Genomic DNA, 16,223 nt, shown 5'->3' with positions numbered 1-16,223 from the left:
AGTATGCTTTTATTATTTTTAAAAAATGTTTATTTTTGAGAGAGAGAGTGTGAGCTGGGGAGAAACAGAGAGAGAGGGAGACAGAGAATCCAAAGCACGTTCCACGCTGTCAGTGCAAAGCCCTGTGTGGGGCTCAAACTCACGAACTGTGAAATCATGACCTGTGCTGAAGTTGGACTCTAAACCTGCTGAGCCACCCAGGTGCCCCAGTACATTGTTTGTAAAAGGTAGAAATTAACCCAGTTTTAAATTCTGGTGCTTAAAAATAATGTACACGTGCATGCATTCACGCACACATGCGCGCACACACACACACCCAGAATGAAGTAAACATACTAGGTTATGATGACATAAAATTCCCTCTGGAATGAGACAGTACTGTGGGTCTTTAATACTGTGCATGTTGATTAAATTTTTAACTGCTGCTCTCCTGCTTTTTTGGATTGATGCTCTTACGAATTTTGGTGTCTGTGATGTAACTGTTGGCCTTTTGAGGAATTAACAGCACTGAGTGTGTTTGGTGTCTTGTTTTGAGCATGAGTTTGGTGGAGTTTATAAGTGGAAACGCACTGTAAAGGAAGACAGAATTACCTGTCACGTAGAAGGTAGAGGAGAAGGAAGCAAAAAGAAAATGAGTTGCCACAAAACACTGAAATCAGTAGGTTAGGGAGAATTTGAATTAGATTCTTCCTACTCTTCCATGGATAGAACTGTCCCCAAATCATCTTGGTTTAAATTCTGTTTTCTTCTTAAAGGTCTTTGATGGAAAGACCACTTAATTCTGAAAGAAATATGAAAGTAGAACTCCTACAGAAAGGAGGGACAATCTCAGTGGAAGAAAGAAAGGTGCACCATTATAATGGAAGGAGCCTGCGCTAGAGGACAGACATGGTTTTCTGGTCCTGACTTTGCCTCTAGCTTCTAGTATAGAGGCTTTACCTCCCTGGGCTGTAAAATGGCCTAGAATTGAATGACAGATTCAGTGACATAGAATTCAGTGGCACTGATGAGAATCTGTAATTGTTTGCTGATGGGGTTGAACATTGGGTGTTTCTGGTTACAGAAATGGTAAGAGATCGTTTTTGAGATCAGAATTCAGAAACCTAAAGCAATGGAGTAGGCCTTTAAAAAAAGTAGAGACCTTATATGTTTTGTTTGGGTGTATGAAGAGGAAAAGAAGGCCTCTTCCACCTTTTTAGAAGAGGAAGCAGTCTTGATGGGAATTGGGGTAGAAATGAGAAGAAAAAAGGGAGATGTTCATTTGATATAAAATCAGGTATTTCTCTCTTATGTCTCTCTTATTGCTGCATATTAAACTTCCCTGCATGTGACAATCTGCATGAGCATTAAAATCTGCTGTTTTCCATATCTATGACTTGAGTACACATGGTTGTTTCTGTTGATTTGCCAGGTAGATCTGCATACTAGCGTCTGGTATTTATACCCTTCTTCCTTAAATTTGCAATGTGAAAAATGTGTAAAAATTTGCATATCGAATGCATTTTAGGTAGTGAATATTTCACATGCTCTGAGGTATTTCATTATTCTGGAAGTCTGGACCCAGGCCCTTGGGGTCTCAGACAATAGTAGGGGATGTCAAGCTTACCTCTTCTTTGTAGCACAGTAGCTTAGGCTGGTCCAGTCCCTCTAGCAGCTGCTAATAGCATTAGTTGGTTTTCAGATTTTATGGTTATAAGGAGAGGTGATTGAGAGGGACCTGGGATTCAGGTGACTGCTCAGAGATCTGTCTCTCCAAATCAGTGGATTTTTAAAGCTCACTTTTACTCCACTCTAGGCTCTTTGTATTCCCTCTGCCTGGGACTTGCTAAGTTGTGACCATCTGATGTTCAGAAAACAGGAAGTTTGGAAACTTGTCCAAGGAAATTAGGAAGCAAACAAAATTTTAGTTGGTAAAATTTTAGAAAATTGAAATTAGAATTCTTAATTGCCATTCTGGCAGCCACTTTTGGGAAGGGAGGAAGAAGGGAAATGAGGGTACATTTAAAAACAACAACAACAAAGCAATATGAGTCTCTTACAGGCCAAAGGACTGGCCTGGAAACAAATCAGCATTGTCTTCCATTCTCTATCTTTTTAATCTGCTATTCTTCACAATTCTTGATAGTTTATCCCTACTGATTGGTATATATTGTTTTTTCCTTCTGAGATGTACACGTCTTAAAAAAATTTTTAGCCGCATCACCTGCTGTTTCTGTAGCACCTTGTGGTTAAGGACTTAAAAACAGAGGGCCAGAGCTGCTTTTTTTATCAGAACACAGGCAAGATTTCTTCCCTTACCCTCAGTCCTATCACAAGTATAAGGACATTTTGTAGATTATAGACTTAGAACTAAGGAAGAAGGCTCTAGTTCTGAGGTAGAAACTTCCACCAGTCATTATCTGTATAATATTATTTTGCTTTCTTCTCTTTTTTAATCCCTGCCCCAGTTTCTGTTTCTGGTCTCAGACATCCAGCACTGGGCTTCTTTTTGATCCTGACTTCATCGTCCTGAGAGGTTGCTGATTCTGGCAACTGCATGGTGGGGCAGGGTTTGCAGGAAGCCTGTTTCTGAAACTGGCTTAGCTAATACGAGGGCTACCCTGTGCAGGCATCACTTTCTTGTTTCTGTATTGGAGGAGAGTGCCCTCCTCTTTTCATGCTACACATGAATTGTTGGAATGCTACTTGCAATTCCCAGAGCTACATTTTGGCTGGGCATGATACAGTGTTAAGAGACAGTGGTCTACACCTTCTTCAAGGAATGAGTGTATCCACAATTATTTTACCAGGCTCTCTTTAGAAGTTTTGGAGGGGCACCTGGTTGGCTCAGTTGGTTAAGTGTCCAATACTCACTCACTCTCACTCTCTCTCTCTCTCTCTCTCTCTCTTTTAAAAATTTTTTTAAATGTTTATTTTTAAGAGTGAGAAAGAGGGCGTGTGGGCAAGGGAGGGAGGGGAAGAGAGAGGGAGACCAAGGGTCTGAAGCTGACTCTATGCTGACAGCAGAGAGCCTGGGGGGTCGAACTCATGAACTGTGAGATCATGACCTGAACTGAAATCAGATGCTTAACCGACTGAGCCACCCAGGCTCCCCAAGCATCTGACTCTTGATTTCAGCTTGGGTCATGATCTCCTGGTTCATGTGATTGAGCCCCACGTCAGGCTCTGTTCTGATGGCATGGAGCCTACTTGAGATGCTCTCCCCCCTCCCCCACTTGAGTCAGTCTCTCTCTCTCTCTCTCTCTCTCTCTCTCTCTCTCTCTCTCAAAATAAATGGATAAACATTTAAAAAAAAAACCAGCATTTATATATAGAAGTTTTGGAAATTGTTTTTTGAAACCAGGGGTAGAGTCAAGGTGAATTGAGCAAGAGGAAGGAATCTTATGTCAACTTGAGGATCTGTCACCTTGTTCAAATGCTTTCTCTATCTGCCTCTCTTCTCCCATCCCTCTCCACTGTTGTACTTCTGTGTTCAGTAGAGTCTGTTCACCATATTGTCAGGGGAGAGAACCATTCCATCTTGTTCATTCTTCAAACCCCACTCAGCTCCTCTGGTCTTTTGAAGCAAATTAGACCTCACTGGTTTTAGGACCTTTGACCACTGTGTGGCCTGCTCCCTGCACTTTGATACCTGTGGGTCTCTTCTGCTTATCAGAGAGCCTGACAAGCAGCTACATCTTTTCTGTGCAGCTTGCAGGCAGTTGAGATCTTCAGTCTTTTTCAGGATGCTCCTTTGCTGACACAAAGCCACAAGCCCACTTGTCATTTGGGGCCAGTAAGTATAGTCCCATTGTCACCTTGATCTGCACTTCTTTTCTGTAAATAAGATTACCATTCTGGTTCCCGTCAGCTTCTTTGCCATTGCAAATCACAGCTAGTTATAGTGTATAAGGTAGTACTTGGAGAGATTGTGAGTTTGATGCTTGAGAGATGACATATTTCCCTGTTCTTCCAGAGATGGTGCCTTCTCTTTATTCGTTGTCTTCATGCTCAGACATGACTTGAGGCTGTTAATTTAGAGGAAAAGAAAGGGAAACCCTAGTTCACTCCATAGTAAATCACTTGAATACTAATGGGACAGATAAATTTGCAGTTCTGCTTGCTGTCTTCCCCTGTAGAGCTTTTGAATCTTTCTTGTTCGACCCACTGAGGGAACTACAGGGTCAATGCCTTCTTGACTAAGGGGAATTCATATTTTTAAATTGCAGGTTCCATTACAGCTTATAGAAAGTGTTGAATGCCGAGATATATTTCAGCTTCATTTGACTTGCAAAGACTGCAAAGTTATCAGGTATGTGATATATTTATGCTGCTATTTAGTGTGGAAAAATATGTATTTTTAAAAAAATTTTTACTATTATTGAGAGACAAAGAGTGTGAGCAGGGGAGGGGCAGAGAGAGAGGGAGACACAGAATCTGAAGCAGGCTCCAGGCTCTGAGCTGTTGGCACAGAGCCCGACGCAGGGCTCGAACTCACAAACCGTGAGATCATGACCTGAGCTGAAGCCAGACGCTTAACCGACTAAGCCACCCAGGTGCCCCCAAAATATGTATTTTTAAAAGAATAGATCTCTGGTTTGGTAACAGAAGAATAGCTTTTGAGGGTCAGCCTTGTTAGGAATATTTTCTGAGTAGTTAGTGCCTGAAATATTTTATCTTTAGGCTACTTTGCTATTTGAAAAGTGTTTTTTAAATTTTTTATTTGGAAATTATTTCAAATTTACAAAAAAAAGTGCAACAATAAAATATTACAAAAACACTGATTTTAACATTTTACCCCATTTGCTTTATTATTTACAGGGGCTGTGTGTTGTGTGTGTGTGTGTGTGTGTGTTTCTTTTTCTAGACAATTTGAAAGTAAATTACAAGATCCTGGCTTTTCTTCCTGAAATACTTTGATGTGCTTTCCTAAGAATAGGGATATTTTCTTACATAACCATGTTGTCATTATCAACTTCACAACTTTACACTCATAATACTTTTATCCAGTCTGCTATCCATGTTCCAGTTTTGTCACTTGACCTAATAATGCCCTTTCTAGCATTCCTCATTCAGAATAGGGTCCATGCAAGGTCAGGTATTACATTAATTGCCATGATTCTGTAGCCTTATTTAATCTGAAGCATTTTTCTCCATCTCTTTGTCTTTGATGATATTCACACTGTAAAGAATATAATCTTTTATTTTAATAGAATTTTTCTCATTTTGTGTCTGTCCAGTGTTTCCTTATGATTAAATTGAGGTGGTGTATTTTCAGCTGCAATACTGTATGTGTGAGGTTGTGTCTTTTTCAGGGTACTCTATTGAATCTGTTGGCAAACGGTGTCCATCTGTCTCTATTGCTGATGTCAATTTTGATCTGTCTTGTCAAGATGTCCCCTGCTTTCTGTATAATTCCTACATTTTCTCCTTTGCAACTGATAAACAGTCTGTGGGAGAAACTTTAAGACAATGAAAATATCCTGCTTCTCATCAAATTTCTTCATAGATTTAGCATCCATTATGGTTTTTATCTGATGTTGTCTTTACTATAATGGTTGCAAAATGATGCCTGAAATGTGTTTTTAAATTTAGTAGCTCTAGAAGTTCTAAATTCCGCAAGTTTTTAGTTTATCTCTTTGATTAACTTTGGAGTGCCAGTAAACGTTGTGTGTTGACATACTGATGAGCCACATTGATTGGGATGGGGGAGAGGTTTACGGGGGACTCCTTGGTTTTAAGGTAAATAAGTTCCTTTGTAGCCATTGAGATTTGGCTTGCTTTTCATAGGTACTGACTACAACTTGTTTATTAATTACTCAATTTTGAACACTGTTGGCATTTAAAAAGGTGAAGTATTTTTTGCCCTAATTATTTTAATCTGTATGTACTGCAAATTGCAATTGACAGTAGAATTGTTTGATTACATGGTTACAGCTGAAAGTTTCAGTGTAATGTATCTTATTTTGGATGTACAATTACTGATTTATTCTAATGGCTGAGTAGACAGATTTGAACTTATCTGACTGGCCAAAAGTTGTGCTGTGATTTATTTTTGAGCTTGGCCTGATAGGTTATAACAACAAAATGAACATTCTCTAAACCTATTTCTTGACAACCATAAAGCTTTGGTGGAAGATACAGAAGAAGGAAACCTTACTCATGGAAGAGAAAACTGCCATTTTACTTTAATAATTACCATTAATCAATCTTAAGCATTTAATTAGTCTAAAAAATAAGTTTTCCACATGTCCATTTTTTTTTCCTTTTTGACATTTTGTACCATTGGCTAAAATTTGTTGGACCTGTAGTTATTACAAATGATAAACATGTGAAACATGACCTCTGATGCTTTTCTTGACCGTAGCTGTCACTGCACTGGGAGTTAGGTACTCTTGAAATGTTGGCTTCCCTTATTGATATTGTCAGCTGTCTTCTAATTACATCCATATTTGTTTGGCTTTACAAAGGTGTCAGTTCTCAACCTTTGAGCAGTGTCAAGAGTGGCTTAAGAGACTAAACAATGCAATCCGACCACCTGCTAAAATAGAAGATCTCTTCTCATTTGCATACCATGCTTGGTGCATGGAGGTCTACGCCAGTGAAAAAGAACAACATGGAGACCTGTGCAGACCAGGTAGACCTTTCTAAAATGTAAAAATGGTGGTTCTATTATTGTTTGAGGTACCCTTAACATGAAATGGGACTCCTAAGCATTCATGTATTGAATCAGTGTATATTTATGGAGCACCTAAGCATTTGTGCATCATTCTTCTAAGATAAATAGAACATGTTTCCTGCCTTTTAGGGGAAAGGAAGAACACATCACAATCTGCTGGGGCTAAAATATATATATATATATATATATATATATATATATATATATATATATATATATATATATATATACACACACACACAGTAAGGTTTAATGGGTGTTGTAAGAAGCCTAATGGAAGGGAGCCATGAATCATATGCACATTCCCAAATGTGAAGACTTCACGTTCATGGTGGCTTTTGAGGTAGAATAAGGGTTCATTGAAGGTAGAAGGGTTCATTGAGTAGAGAAAGAGGAAAAGTGTTGGAACAAGTAGCATGAACAAAGGTCCAGAAGTGTGTGACATTAGGGCTCAGAGTAATGGCATACAAAATGGCCTTTCACTATCTTCTTATTTTCTTTTTTTAAAAAGGTTTGTTTATTTATTTTGATGGGAGGTGGGCAGAGAGAGAGAGAGAGAGGCAGAAAGAATCCCAAGCAAGCTCTGTGCTCTCAGCACAGAGCCCGACATGGGGCTCGATTTCACAAAGTATGAGATCATGATGAGCCAAAATCAAGAGTTGGATGCTTAACCAGTTGAGCCACCCAGGCATCCGTATTTTCTTGTTTTCAAGTCATACATTTTCCTATTGTTACCCCTTTCATCTCATAGATGAAACAGAGGTCCAGAGAGGCCGGGTGACTTCCTTCAGGACAAATACAGAAGCTGAGCCTGTGCTGGAGCCTAGGCCTTCTAATTTCACAGATCTTTGTCCTACTCTTTCTCACTCAGAAATGGCTTGGATCAAGTTCATGTTATTCCTTTGCATGTAGTTGTCTGTAAACTTTATGTTGCCATAAATGAACTTTGTTGGTCCAACACTCAATCTTTAGTGTGTCAAGCCTGGAAGCAAAGTCTTGGATTTCTAAACAGTGAAAAGTTGTGAGCCTCCTTCCAATAAAGTTTCCTCTTGGGACTTTTTTCTTTAAACCTCAGTTTTTAATCCTGAATTTTTGATCTGTTTAACAGTTTTGCCCTGAGTCATTTTAAACATTTGAGGCTAATCTAGCTTTGCTTGCATTACTTTGTTTCCTGGCTCACTCACTGGTTGAAAATTTTGGTTCATAATTAAAATACAGCATAAGCATCATCTTATTTTTAAAGATGCTTTGATGTATACTTTTGTCTGACCCTTATGACCTCGTCAAACAGGCAGGATAGCCTGGTGTTTCTGTTTTGGGAGCCAAAGAAATGAGACTCAGAGGTAAAACCTGTTGCTAAGTCCCACCGTCAGTCAGTGACAGAGCTAGTACCTAAACCCAGTTCTCAGCTATTGAGAGTTGACTGGGGGAAAGTTCTGTGGATGTGGAGATGAAAAACTGGTACCTGCCCTCATGGAGCCTGAAGGAAAGCATCAGGACTCCAAGCTGCTCATGAGCCTGGTCAGGCCAGTGGAGCTCATAGTCAGCCATAAGAGTCCACACCATCCTTGGATATTGGAATGTCCTTAGATTGTCTCTCACTTCACTCCTTTATCCGTTGCATCTTTTTCTTTTTCCTTCTTTATTGAGAAGCCATTGTATTTTTGTTGTTGTTGTTCTTTATGGCTTTTGTCAAGGTTTTTTTTCTTAAAGATAAAATTTACCTACAGGGAAATGCACAGATCTTACATGTATATTTGCTGAATTTTTAACCACTCTATCTTATCAAATTTTTACTCTTAGGGCACCTGGGTGGCTCAGTTGGTTAAGCGTCTAACTCTTGATTTTGGCTCAGGTCATGATCTCATGGTTGGGAGATTGAGCTCCATTGGGCTCTGCACTGGGCGTGGAGCCTGCTTAAAATTCTCTTTCCCTCTTTCCTGCTTGTGTTCCCTCCCTCCCTCCCTCTCTCCCTCTCTGTCTCTCAAAAAAATCTATTTTTTTAGTCTCTACCATTTCCTAGGATAATGAAGTTAGTGAGTATATCTTGCTGCACATTATGTTATATAAGAACTTCAGTTGTTTAAGACTCCTAATTCTAAAGGGCATTTCCCTAGTTTTAGGTTGGTTAGTCAACAGGGCTTGTTTTATTCTCCTAATTTGTTTTCTCACAACTACAGACTGAAAATTCCTCATCTCTTTAGATGATTCTTTATTCCCTTGATAAAATTAGTTTCTTTTGGATTTGGGCAATCTCTTAGGGTATTGCTAAGATGTGCTACATCAGAATTTCACCTTTTTTTTTTTTTTTTAATGTTTATTTATTTTGAGAGACAGCGAAGTGGCAGGGAGGGGCAGAGAGAGAAAGAGGGAGAAAGAGAATCCCAAGCAGTCGCTGTGCTGTTAACATAGGGCTGGACACGGGGCTCGATATTATGAACCACAAGATCATGACCTGAGCTGAAATTAAGAGTTGGACGCTTAACTGACTGAGCCAGTCACGCATCCCAGAGCTTCACTCTTTTAATTATGGATTGCTTTGTCTTGAGCTGGGATGACTTGGGTCCCCAGACCCTTCCCTTTCTGATCTGGTATTCTTTGGCTACCAGAACATATAGATGTCTGTTAATGAGTTTTTGATGGATGGAGGTATTTGGGGGGTAAAGTACTGATATAAGAACTAGGAAACCTGAATTCAAATACATATATTTTACCATTTAATTAAAAAAATATTGGGGAAGCCATTTATCTTCTCTGTACTTTAATTTCCTTTGTTCTTCAAACTGAGACATTCCTGTTATTCCTGTCCAAGTCGATCAGGGTATCCTGCAGATCAGATCTATTATTGCTGGAGAGTTCAGTAAATATTTGAGTGCTTCCTATGTGCCATACTTGTTAAAACATTTTGGAAACTGAATCTACAAGGTGATGCCATTGTAACTGATTGGTTGGAACTTACTCTGAGTGATGGTTGTATTTTGTTTCTTCGTAGTATATACATATCCACACTAAGTTAACTTGCTGTCACAAGGAATCTTACTGTACTTGGTTTGAGTATGTGCATATGTATGGCTTTTTCCTTTTTATATATTTTCACTATGGAGTACAGAGGGAAAACTTGCTCTTATGCAAAACACTGTGGTGGCATTTTTAAAGTCAGTCAACCTGGTTCTTCTGTCTCCGCCCAATATTGTTGAGTGCTGATGGTGGCTACAACATTACTCACCAAATATGAGCATACCAGACAACCACGTTCTTCTAAGTCATCTTTAGGGTGAGACAGCACTTGAGATATTTCAAAGTAATGCCTTTGTATAATCTGCTCCAACACATGAGATCATAAGCATGGACTCTGAAGGGTTGAAGTTATTAGTTTATTTAGTCTTTTAGTAGTTAATAAGGCCTTTTATGGATTCTTCTCTGCCTAGCCTGTTAAGAGTAGAATGTGTCAGGGAGGAGGGAAATGGGAAAATTGCATCATTACCTTGTATTTATATAAATCTTAGTTTCTGACTGTTGAAGCTGTTATAGTTAAGCAAGCCACATTGTAGCCAAAGCTCTGAGTCTTAGCTTTGGAAGAAGTCTCAACATTGTTATTAGAAGTTTACGTGTGAAACTTGCAAAAGCCTTTGCAAAACTGTTGACTCTGCTCTTAGACCCATTGCAGACTCTAAAAAAGGAATGGATTAAAAGCTTAAAGCTTCTCTCCCACATGCTCAGTTTTCTTTTCTTCATTGTAGCAGCCTTCTTGGTGATAGTTCTGTACTTGAGCGTTAGGCAGGAGTCCTGACAGATGATTGGGCAATTCATTTGTTAGTTTAGTAGCATCAGGCCCACCTTTCTGACCTCTCTTCTGTGAAATGCCCATTAAGCATTTTGTTTAACCATGAACAGCATAGGACTCTGGGTCTTACACTGTTGTGCAGCTGCCTGTTTCCTATAAAGCAAAAGCCCCTGCCAGCAGAGTCTGTCTTACGTATTTGAATGCAGTCCAGTAAGCGTACATTTAGATGACTGTACTGGGACCTTTGTTCATAGAAAAGAATGATTCCTCCTATATTTGAAAATCTGGAAGGGCTGGTTCTCACCTTCCCTGACTCTGGTGCTGTTCTTTTTCCCTTACATCCTGGGTAGAGGTCAGGCTCTTTTATCACAGGCCTTTAAGCTGTCTATAATTGTGGGCTCGAATACTCAGGATCACCCAGGGAGCTAGATTTTTTGGGGAGAAAGTTTTTTAGACTGCCTCTTGACACTGATTATGTTAGAGGGGCTCATTGCTTTAAAAAGGTTTTCATTCCCACTAAAATAAGAATTGCTGGACTGTTTGCATTTGTTGTATAAGAAATAACTAAATATTAAAAAAGGACACATTTCATTTGAGATTGGGGGAGGGCAGACAGGAGGGTTGAAATGGAAATATAAAGCAAAACAAAAAACTTATAACCAGGGGCAGCTGGGTGGCTTGGTCCGTTAAGCATCTGACTCTTGGTTTCAGCTCAGCTCATGATCTCATGGGTCATGGGATTAAGCCTCACACTGGGCTCTGCACTGACAGTTAGGACCCTGCTTGGAATTCTCTCTCTCCCTCTCTCTTTGCCCTTCCCCCTACTCGTGTGCACTTGCTCTCTCAAGATGAATACACATTAAAAAAAAAAAAAGATTCTCTTTCTCTCTCTGCCCCTCTCCCCCATGTGCGCCGTCTCTCCTCAAAAAAGAACAAGAAACTTACAACCGTAATATTTAAAATGGATTATAGTATATCTAGTATTGTGGAAACATGAGAATTCTTAGAAATTCTTAAGAGAAATCAGCAAAGAGATGTGCTTGGCATTCATTTTTCTGGCTGAATAAACATAAGGGAACTTCTAACACAATTTGGCAAAAGCCAGTTGAATTACTCATGTATTTAAGGTCTCCTATATTAAAAAAAATACATATATATATTTTTAATGTTAGAGAGCATGAGCAGGGGAGGGGCAGAGAGAGAGGGAGAGAGAGAGAGAGAGACACAGAATCTGAAGCAGGCTCGAGACTCTGAGCTGTCAGCACAGAGCCTGATGCGGGGCTTGAACCCATGAACCATGAGATCCTGACCTGAGCCGAAGTTGGACACTTAACCGACTGTGAGCCACCAAGGCATCCCATTGCTAGATTTTTTTTTTAAAGCATTACTTTTCAAACTGTTAGTTGTTATGCACTTGTGGGTCATGAAATCAAAGTTTTAAGAAATGAAATACAAAATGAAACACTTAGGATAGAAAATACCAAAATGAGTCACACATAGTAATGGTAGGTACAGTTTTGTGAAACTCTTAAAAATAAACATGTTATGTTGGATTATGATATAAAACATAATTCAATTGTGATGGTCATTTTCAAAGTTAGGAAGTTAGTGCTTTAGAGGATACAAAGGTAATTAAAAGTCTTTTTTCTCAAGGAACTTGAATAACAAATGCTTTATGCTTGCTAGGCAGTATATATTTCTTTGTCGCTCAGAACTTCATGCTCCTGATGATGGTTGTAAGCTTTTCTTTGGGCAACAGTTCTGTGTGATAAATTACCAGTGGTGGTGATGCTGGTGGTGATTTTGCCAGTGATTATTTTAAAGTATCTATGTGCTTACACTAAGATGGAGGTACTAATGTTAACAATCATTAAAGTACTTTTAACCTTTTGCAAAGACGTGGAGCTGTACGGAGGTGGGAAAAATCTCATTAATGAATGAACTTGGAAATTGTTACAGTTTTACAGTTTTTAGATTGGGATTATAAGTGAAAGACTGTCTAATATTCTTGATGGTCACTATTCCTTGCAATTTGTAGACAGATGGCACCCCAATTTGGATAGCTTTTTTCCTATTTCAAAGCCCACATCATTTCTAAGATTTTTCCAGAATGGGATGCATTCAGCTGATTATTTCTTCCTGCATCTCTGCACCTCATCTTTTTATAGCTCTCCTTCAGGAAACGTATAATACCTAGTTTAAACTCAAGAAAAGCAGTTTAAATAGGAAGTAGTTTTATAGAATTGTCCTTCATTCAAGTAATTGGTGTTTGCTGTTCTGAAGCTCCACTCCCAGGGAGAGCAAAGCTTTATACTTTGATCACCAAAGCAATCTGCTTTGTGCTTTTGTTATTGTTTCTCCCAGCCCCCACCAGCATTTACTTTACTACCTATAACACTACATATTAGAGATACTGCTTAATCGTTTTTTGTTTGTTTGTTTTACTGCCCTAGGACTCTGTGTGTTTTCAAGGAAGAAGGTTATTTCAGATTTAATGACTTTTATGTTAGGTTCATTTCTGCCTTTGTAGCTCACTGTCTTTAGGAAGAGAAAGCCAGTTTCATTAGGGCAAAATGTGGGCAGGTTATACTTGTTTGGGTGAATGTTCTTACAGGTGGTCAGCACTTTAGTTAGTAGTATGGTGTTTCCTGAGATTCCTAGGTACTGGGAATTATTATAGTTTTGTGATCTCTAAAATTCTATAATCTATAAGCCTCTGAAAATAAAAAGATTTTTCTTATCTTATTTGGTGGCTTGACCTGGTCTGAGCTGAAATGAAGCTTGACTTATCTCATTTAGTGTGAATTATCCATGCATTTCACTGTAGAAATATTAATGTTTGATTAGTAGACCCTGTTGAGAGAGTGTTAACCTAATACTATATTATGTGCACTATCTTAAACTCCAGAAAACCTAAGTTTTGAGATCTGGCCCTTAGTCTTTCTGATGAGTTGTAGATCTATATTACTATTCTTGATGAACTTGGTATTATTTTTTATGTATACTGTGAGTGTGGACCTAGGAAAGTAGCCAGTGTAGTGACAAGGACTGGGTTTTTGGGACCAGACAGACTTGACATAATAACCTCTCTCAGTCTCAGTTTTATCCTGTGTAAAATGAACTCAGTGATAACCACTCAAGAGTAGGTAGTAGTGATTAGATGAGATAACCTAATTCTTAAAAAAAAAAAAAAAAATTTTTTTTTTTAATGTTTATTCTTGAGAGAGAGCACGAACAGAGGAGGGGAAGAGAGAGACACAGAATCTGAAGCAGGCTCCAGGCTCTGAGCGGTCAGCACAGAGCCCGATGTGGGGCTCAAACCCACCCGACCTGCAAGATCATGACCTGAGGTGAAGTCTGACACCTAACCGACTGAGCCACCCAGGTGCCCTGAGATAACCTGATTCTTGATCAAAATTTGAAGATGTGAAAACAGCCTAAGCATTTGTCAATAGATGAATGGATAAAGAAGATGTGGTATATGTGTGTAATATTCCATACACAGGGATAATGGGCCATTAAAAAAAAGAAAGAAAATTTGGCATTTGTGACATCATGGAGGAACCTAGAAGTTATTATGCTAAGTGAAATAAGACAGAGATAGACAAATACCATATGATTTCACTTATATGTGGGATCTAAACAAATGAACAAACGAAAAAACAGATACAGACTCATAAATACCGAGAACAAACTGGTGGTTGCCAGAGGGGAGGTGTGTAGGGGATGGGCAAAATAGGTGAAGGGGATTAAGAGGTATAAACTTCCACTAGCAGAATAGGGTTCAGTCAGTAATACTATAATAACTTTGTATGGTGAAAGATGGTACCTGTACTTACGGTGAGCATTTCATAATGTACATAGTTGTTGAAGCACTATGTCTTACACCTGAAACTAATGTAAATTGTATGTTAGCTATACTTCAATTAAAAAATTTAATTTCCTCATTCCTTTGTATATAGCCTTGTCCTGGCAGGGAATTTGTAAACTAAAACTAAATATATTTAAAACTAAAACTGTAGTTTTAAACTAAAACTAATATATATTTTCTTTATATAATAACTAGCAGGGTAGCTATGCTTTTATTCTACCTGTTTTGCAAAATGGTATTCATTTCTTTCTGCTGTCCTTGGCCCCTAGGGGAGCATGTAACGTCAAGATTTAAAAACGAAGTGGAGCGGATGGGTTTTGATATGAACAACGCCTGGAGGATTTCCAATATCAATGAGAAGTATAAGTGAGTTGTATGGGACCCTGTGGACTGTGTTTCATAGCCAGTGCCTTTGCAGATACCCCAGTTCTCATGTGGCAGAACATGTGAACTTAGACATTTTCTTTCAATAGAGATTTATTACATCTCACTGCAGGGTCTTCAGAGTACTTCTTGAGCCTTCTGTTCCCATTGCTCTCACTGGAGTGGAAAAGTGATCCTTAATAGGATTCTAGCTGGAAACTTCTTTTCCATCCCCTCCAGGCCTCTGTTCTTCCTGGTGCATGCATTTCCTGGGCAGTATTGTGTTCACGGGTAGGCCAGCAGTTTCCATTGTTCTCATCACCAATTGACCTCACTTTGGAGATAGAATCAGTGATCTCACAAGCGGTGATAAAACACTCAGCAGGGAATTTTTATGACAAATTTTACTCCTATGAAATAGACATTAAGTACTATTCTTTCTAACTTCATAGCTTTGATCATTTAATCATTAAATATTAATATAATCATTAAATATTTCCCATTACCTGTCTCCTTAAAAGGTGTAAGTACTTTGGTGTGGGGGAGGGCAGTTAACTACTATGATTTTGGTGATCCAGATTTCTATAAAACAAAAGAAGATTGTTCAAGAGATTTAAATTAATATTCTTAGGATTCCCTCTAGCAGTTGGAGGCATTAATCATTCCGTTTTTTGAGTTGTCTCAAATCATGATGGCTATTTTCCTGGTCTGTTTGTGGGTACCCATCAGAGCATTTCATTTTTAATTGGAAAAACTACAGCTAATTACTGTATGTAGCTCTTAACATGGACCTTGCCTAAGGAATTAAGAACCTTGGGGTGTTATGAAAAAAATGGGAGCTTTAGGTCTGTCGTACCTTTGCCTGGTCTCCATCACAAGATAAAGCAGAGAATGGAGGTGGAGACTGGAGGAGAGGCCTCAGAGAGCCTGAGACTACAAAGCCTACACAGGCTTTGCTCATGTGTAACTCACATTTCCTATGCTGGAAACTGCTTATTTACATGTGAACAGCTAGTGTTTGCTAAAGAGGTGACTACTAGATAGTGTAATACTTCTAGGACAAGGAATACAATGATCAGAATATTGGGTGAAGTCAGAAAACTGAATTAAGCTAAGCTTGTTGGGAAAAAAATGAGTTCAAAAGCCAGTTGGTTTTCAAAATCCCTATTCAGTGTTGGTTTTAAAAATCAACTTTTGTCTTTGAGTCCACTGTTTCTACCTCAGAACCAGTCTTTAGGACATTGAAAAGTTCTTCCTACTACAAAGAAGGAGAGCTAAATTTACTCTTAAGTTTTAAACAAGACAAAAGAAATAAGACAAAAGAACAAAACTCATGGTTAGCACATTAACTATGGTCACCGTGTCCTGGTTGTTTTTAGGAGTTTATGGGAAAGTGTTAAGTTTGTAGAGCTACTCCTGGTCATAGATATTCTGTTGGTTTAGTGACTTTTAAATTCCTGATATTTAATCTTCTGGAAATTGAGAACAAGATGGAGGAGATATTTAGTGCAGAATGATCAAAACTCCCAATTCTTAAGCTACTTTGT

At 38.7% G+C, this 16,223-nt stretch overlaps 1 protein-coding gene across 13 annotated transcripts in view; it reads left to right on the top strand.

Annotated features, from left to right (window-relative positions):
• Window positions 1-16,223, top strand: part of MTMR3 (myotubularin related protein 3) — a 144,391-nt gene that overhangs the window by 103,603 nt on the left and 24,565 nt on the right. For 11 of the 13 annotated variants that reach the window (XM_027050698.2, XM_027050706.2, XM_027050705.2 and 8 more), the window contains 3 exons: window positions 4,209-4,291; window positions 6,450-6,616; window positions 14,583-14,679. In XM_027050698.2, the coding sequence (XP_026906499.1) occupies window positions 4,209-4,291; window positions 6,450-6,616; window positions 14,583-14,679 (347 nt within the window). The remainder of the gene's footprint in view (window positions 1-4,208; window positions 4,292-6,449; window positions 6,617-14,582; window positions 14,680-16,223) is intronic. The other 2 variants (XM_027050707.2, XM_053205874.1) reach the window with 2 other exon arrangements.

This window comes from Acinonyx jubatus, chromosome D3 (assembly GCF_027475565.1).
Source record: "Acinonyx jubatus isolate Ajub_Pintada_27869175 chromosome D3, VMU_Ajub_asm_v1.0, whole genome shotgun sequence".
Lineage (NCBI taxonomy): Eukaryota > Metazoa > Chordata > Mammalia > Carnivora > Felidae > Acinonyx > Acinonyx jubatus.
This window is presented reverse-complemented; position numbering and strand designations above follow the sequence as displayed.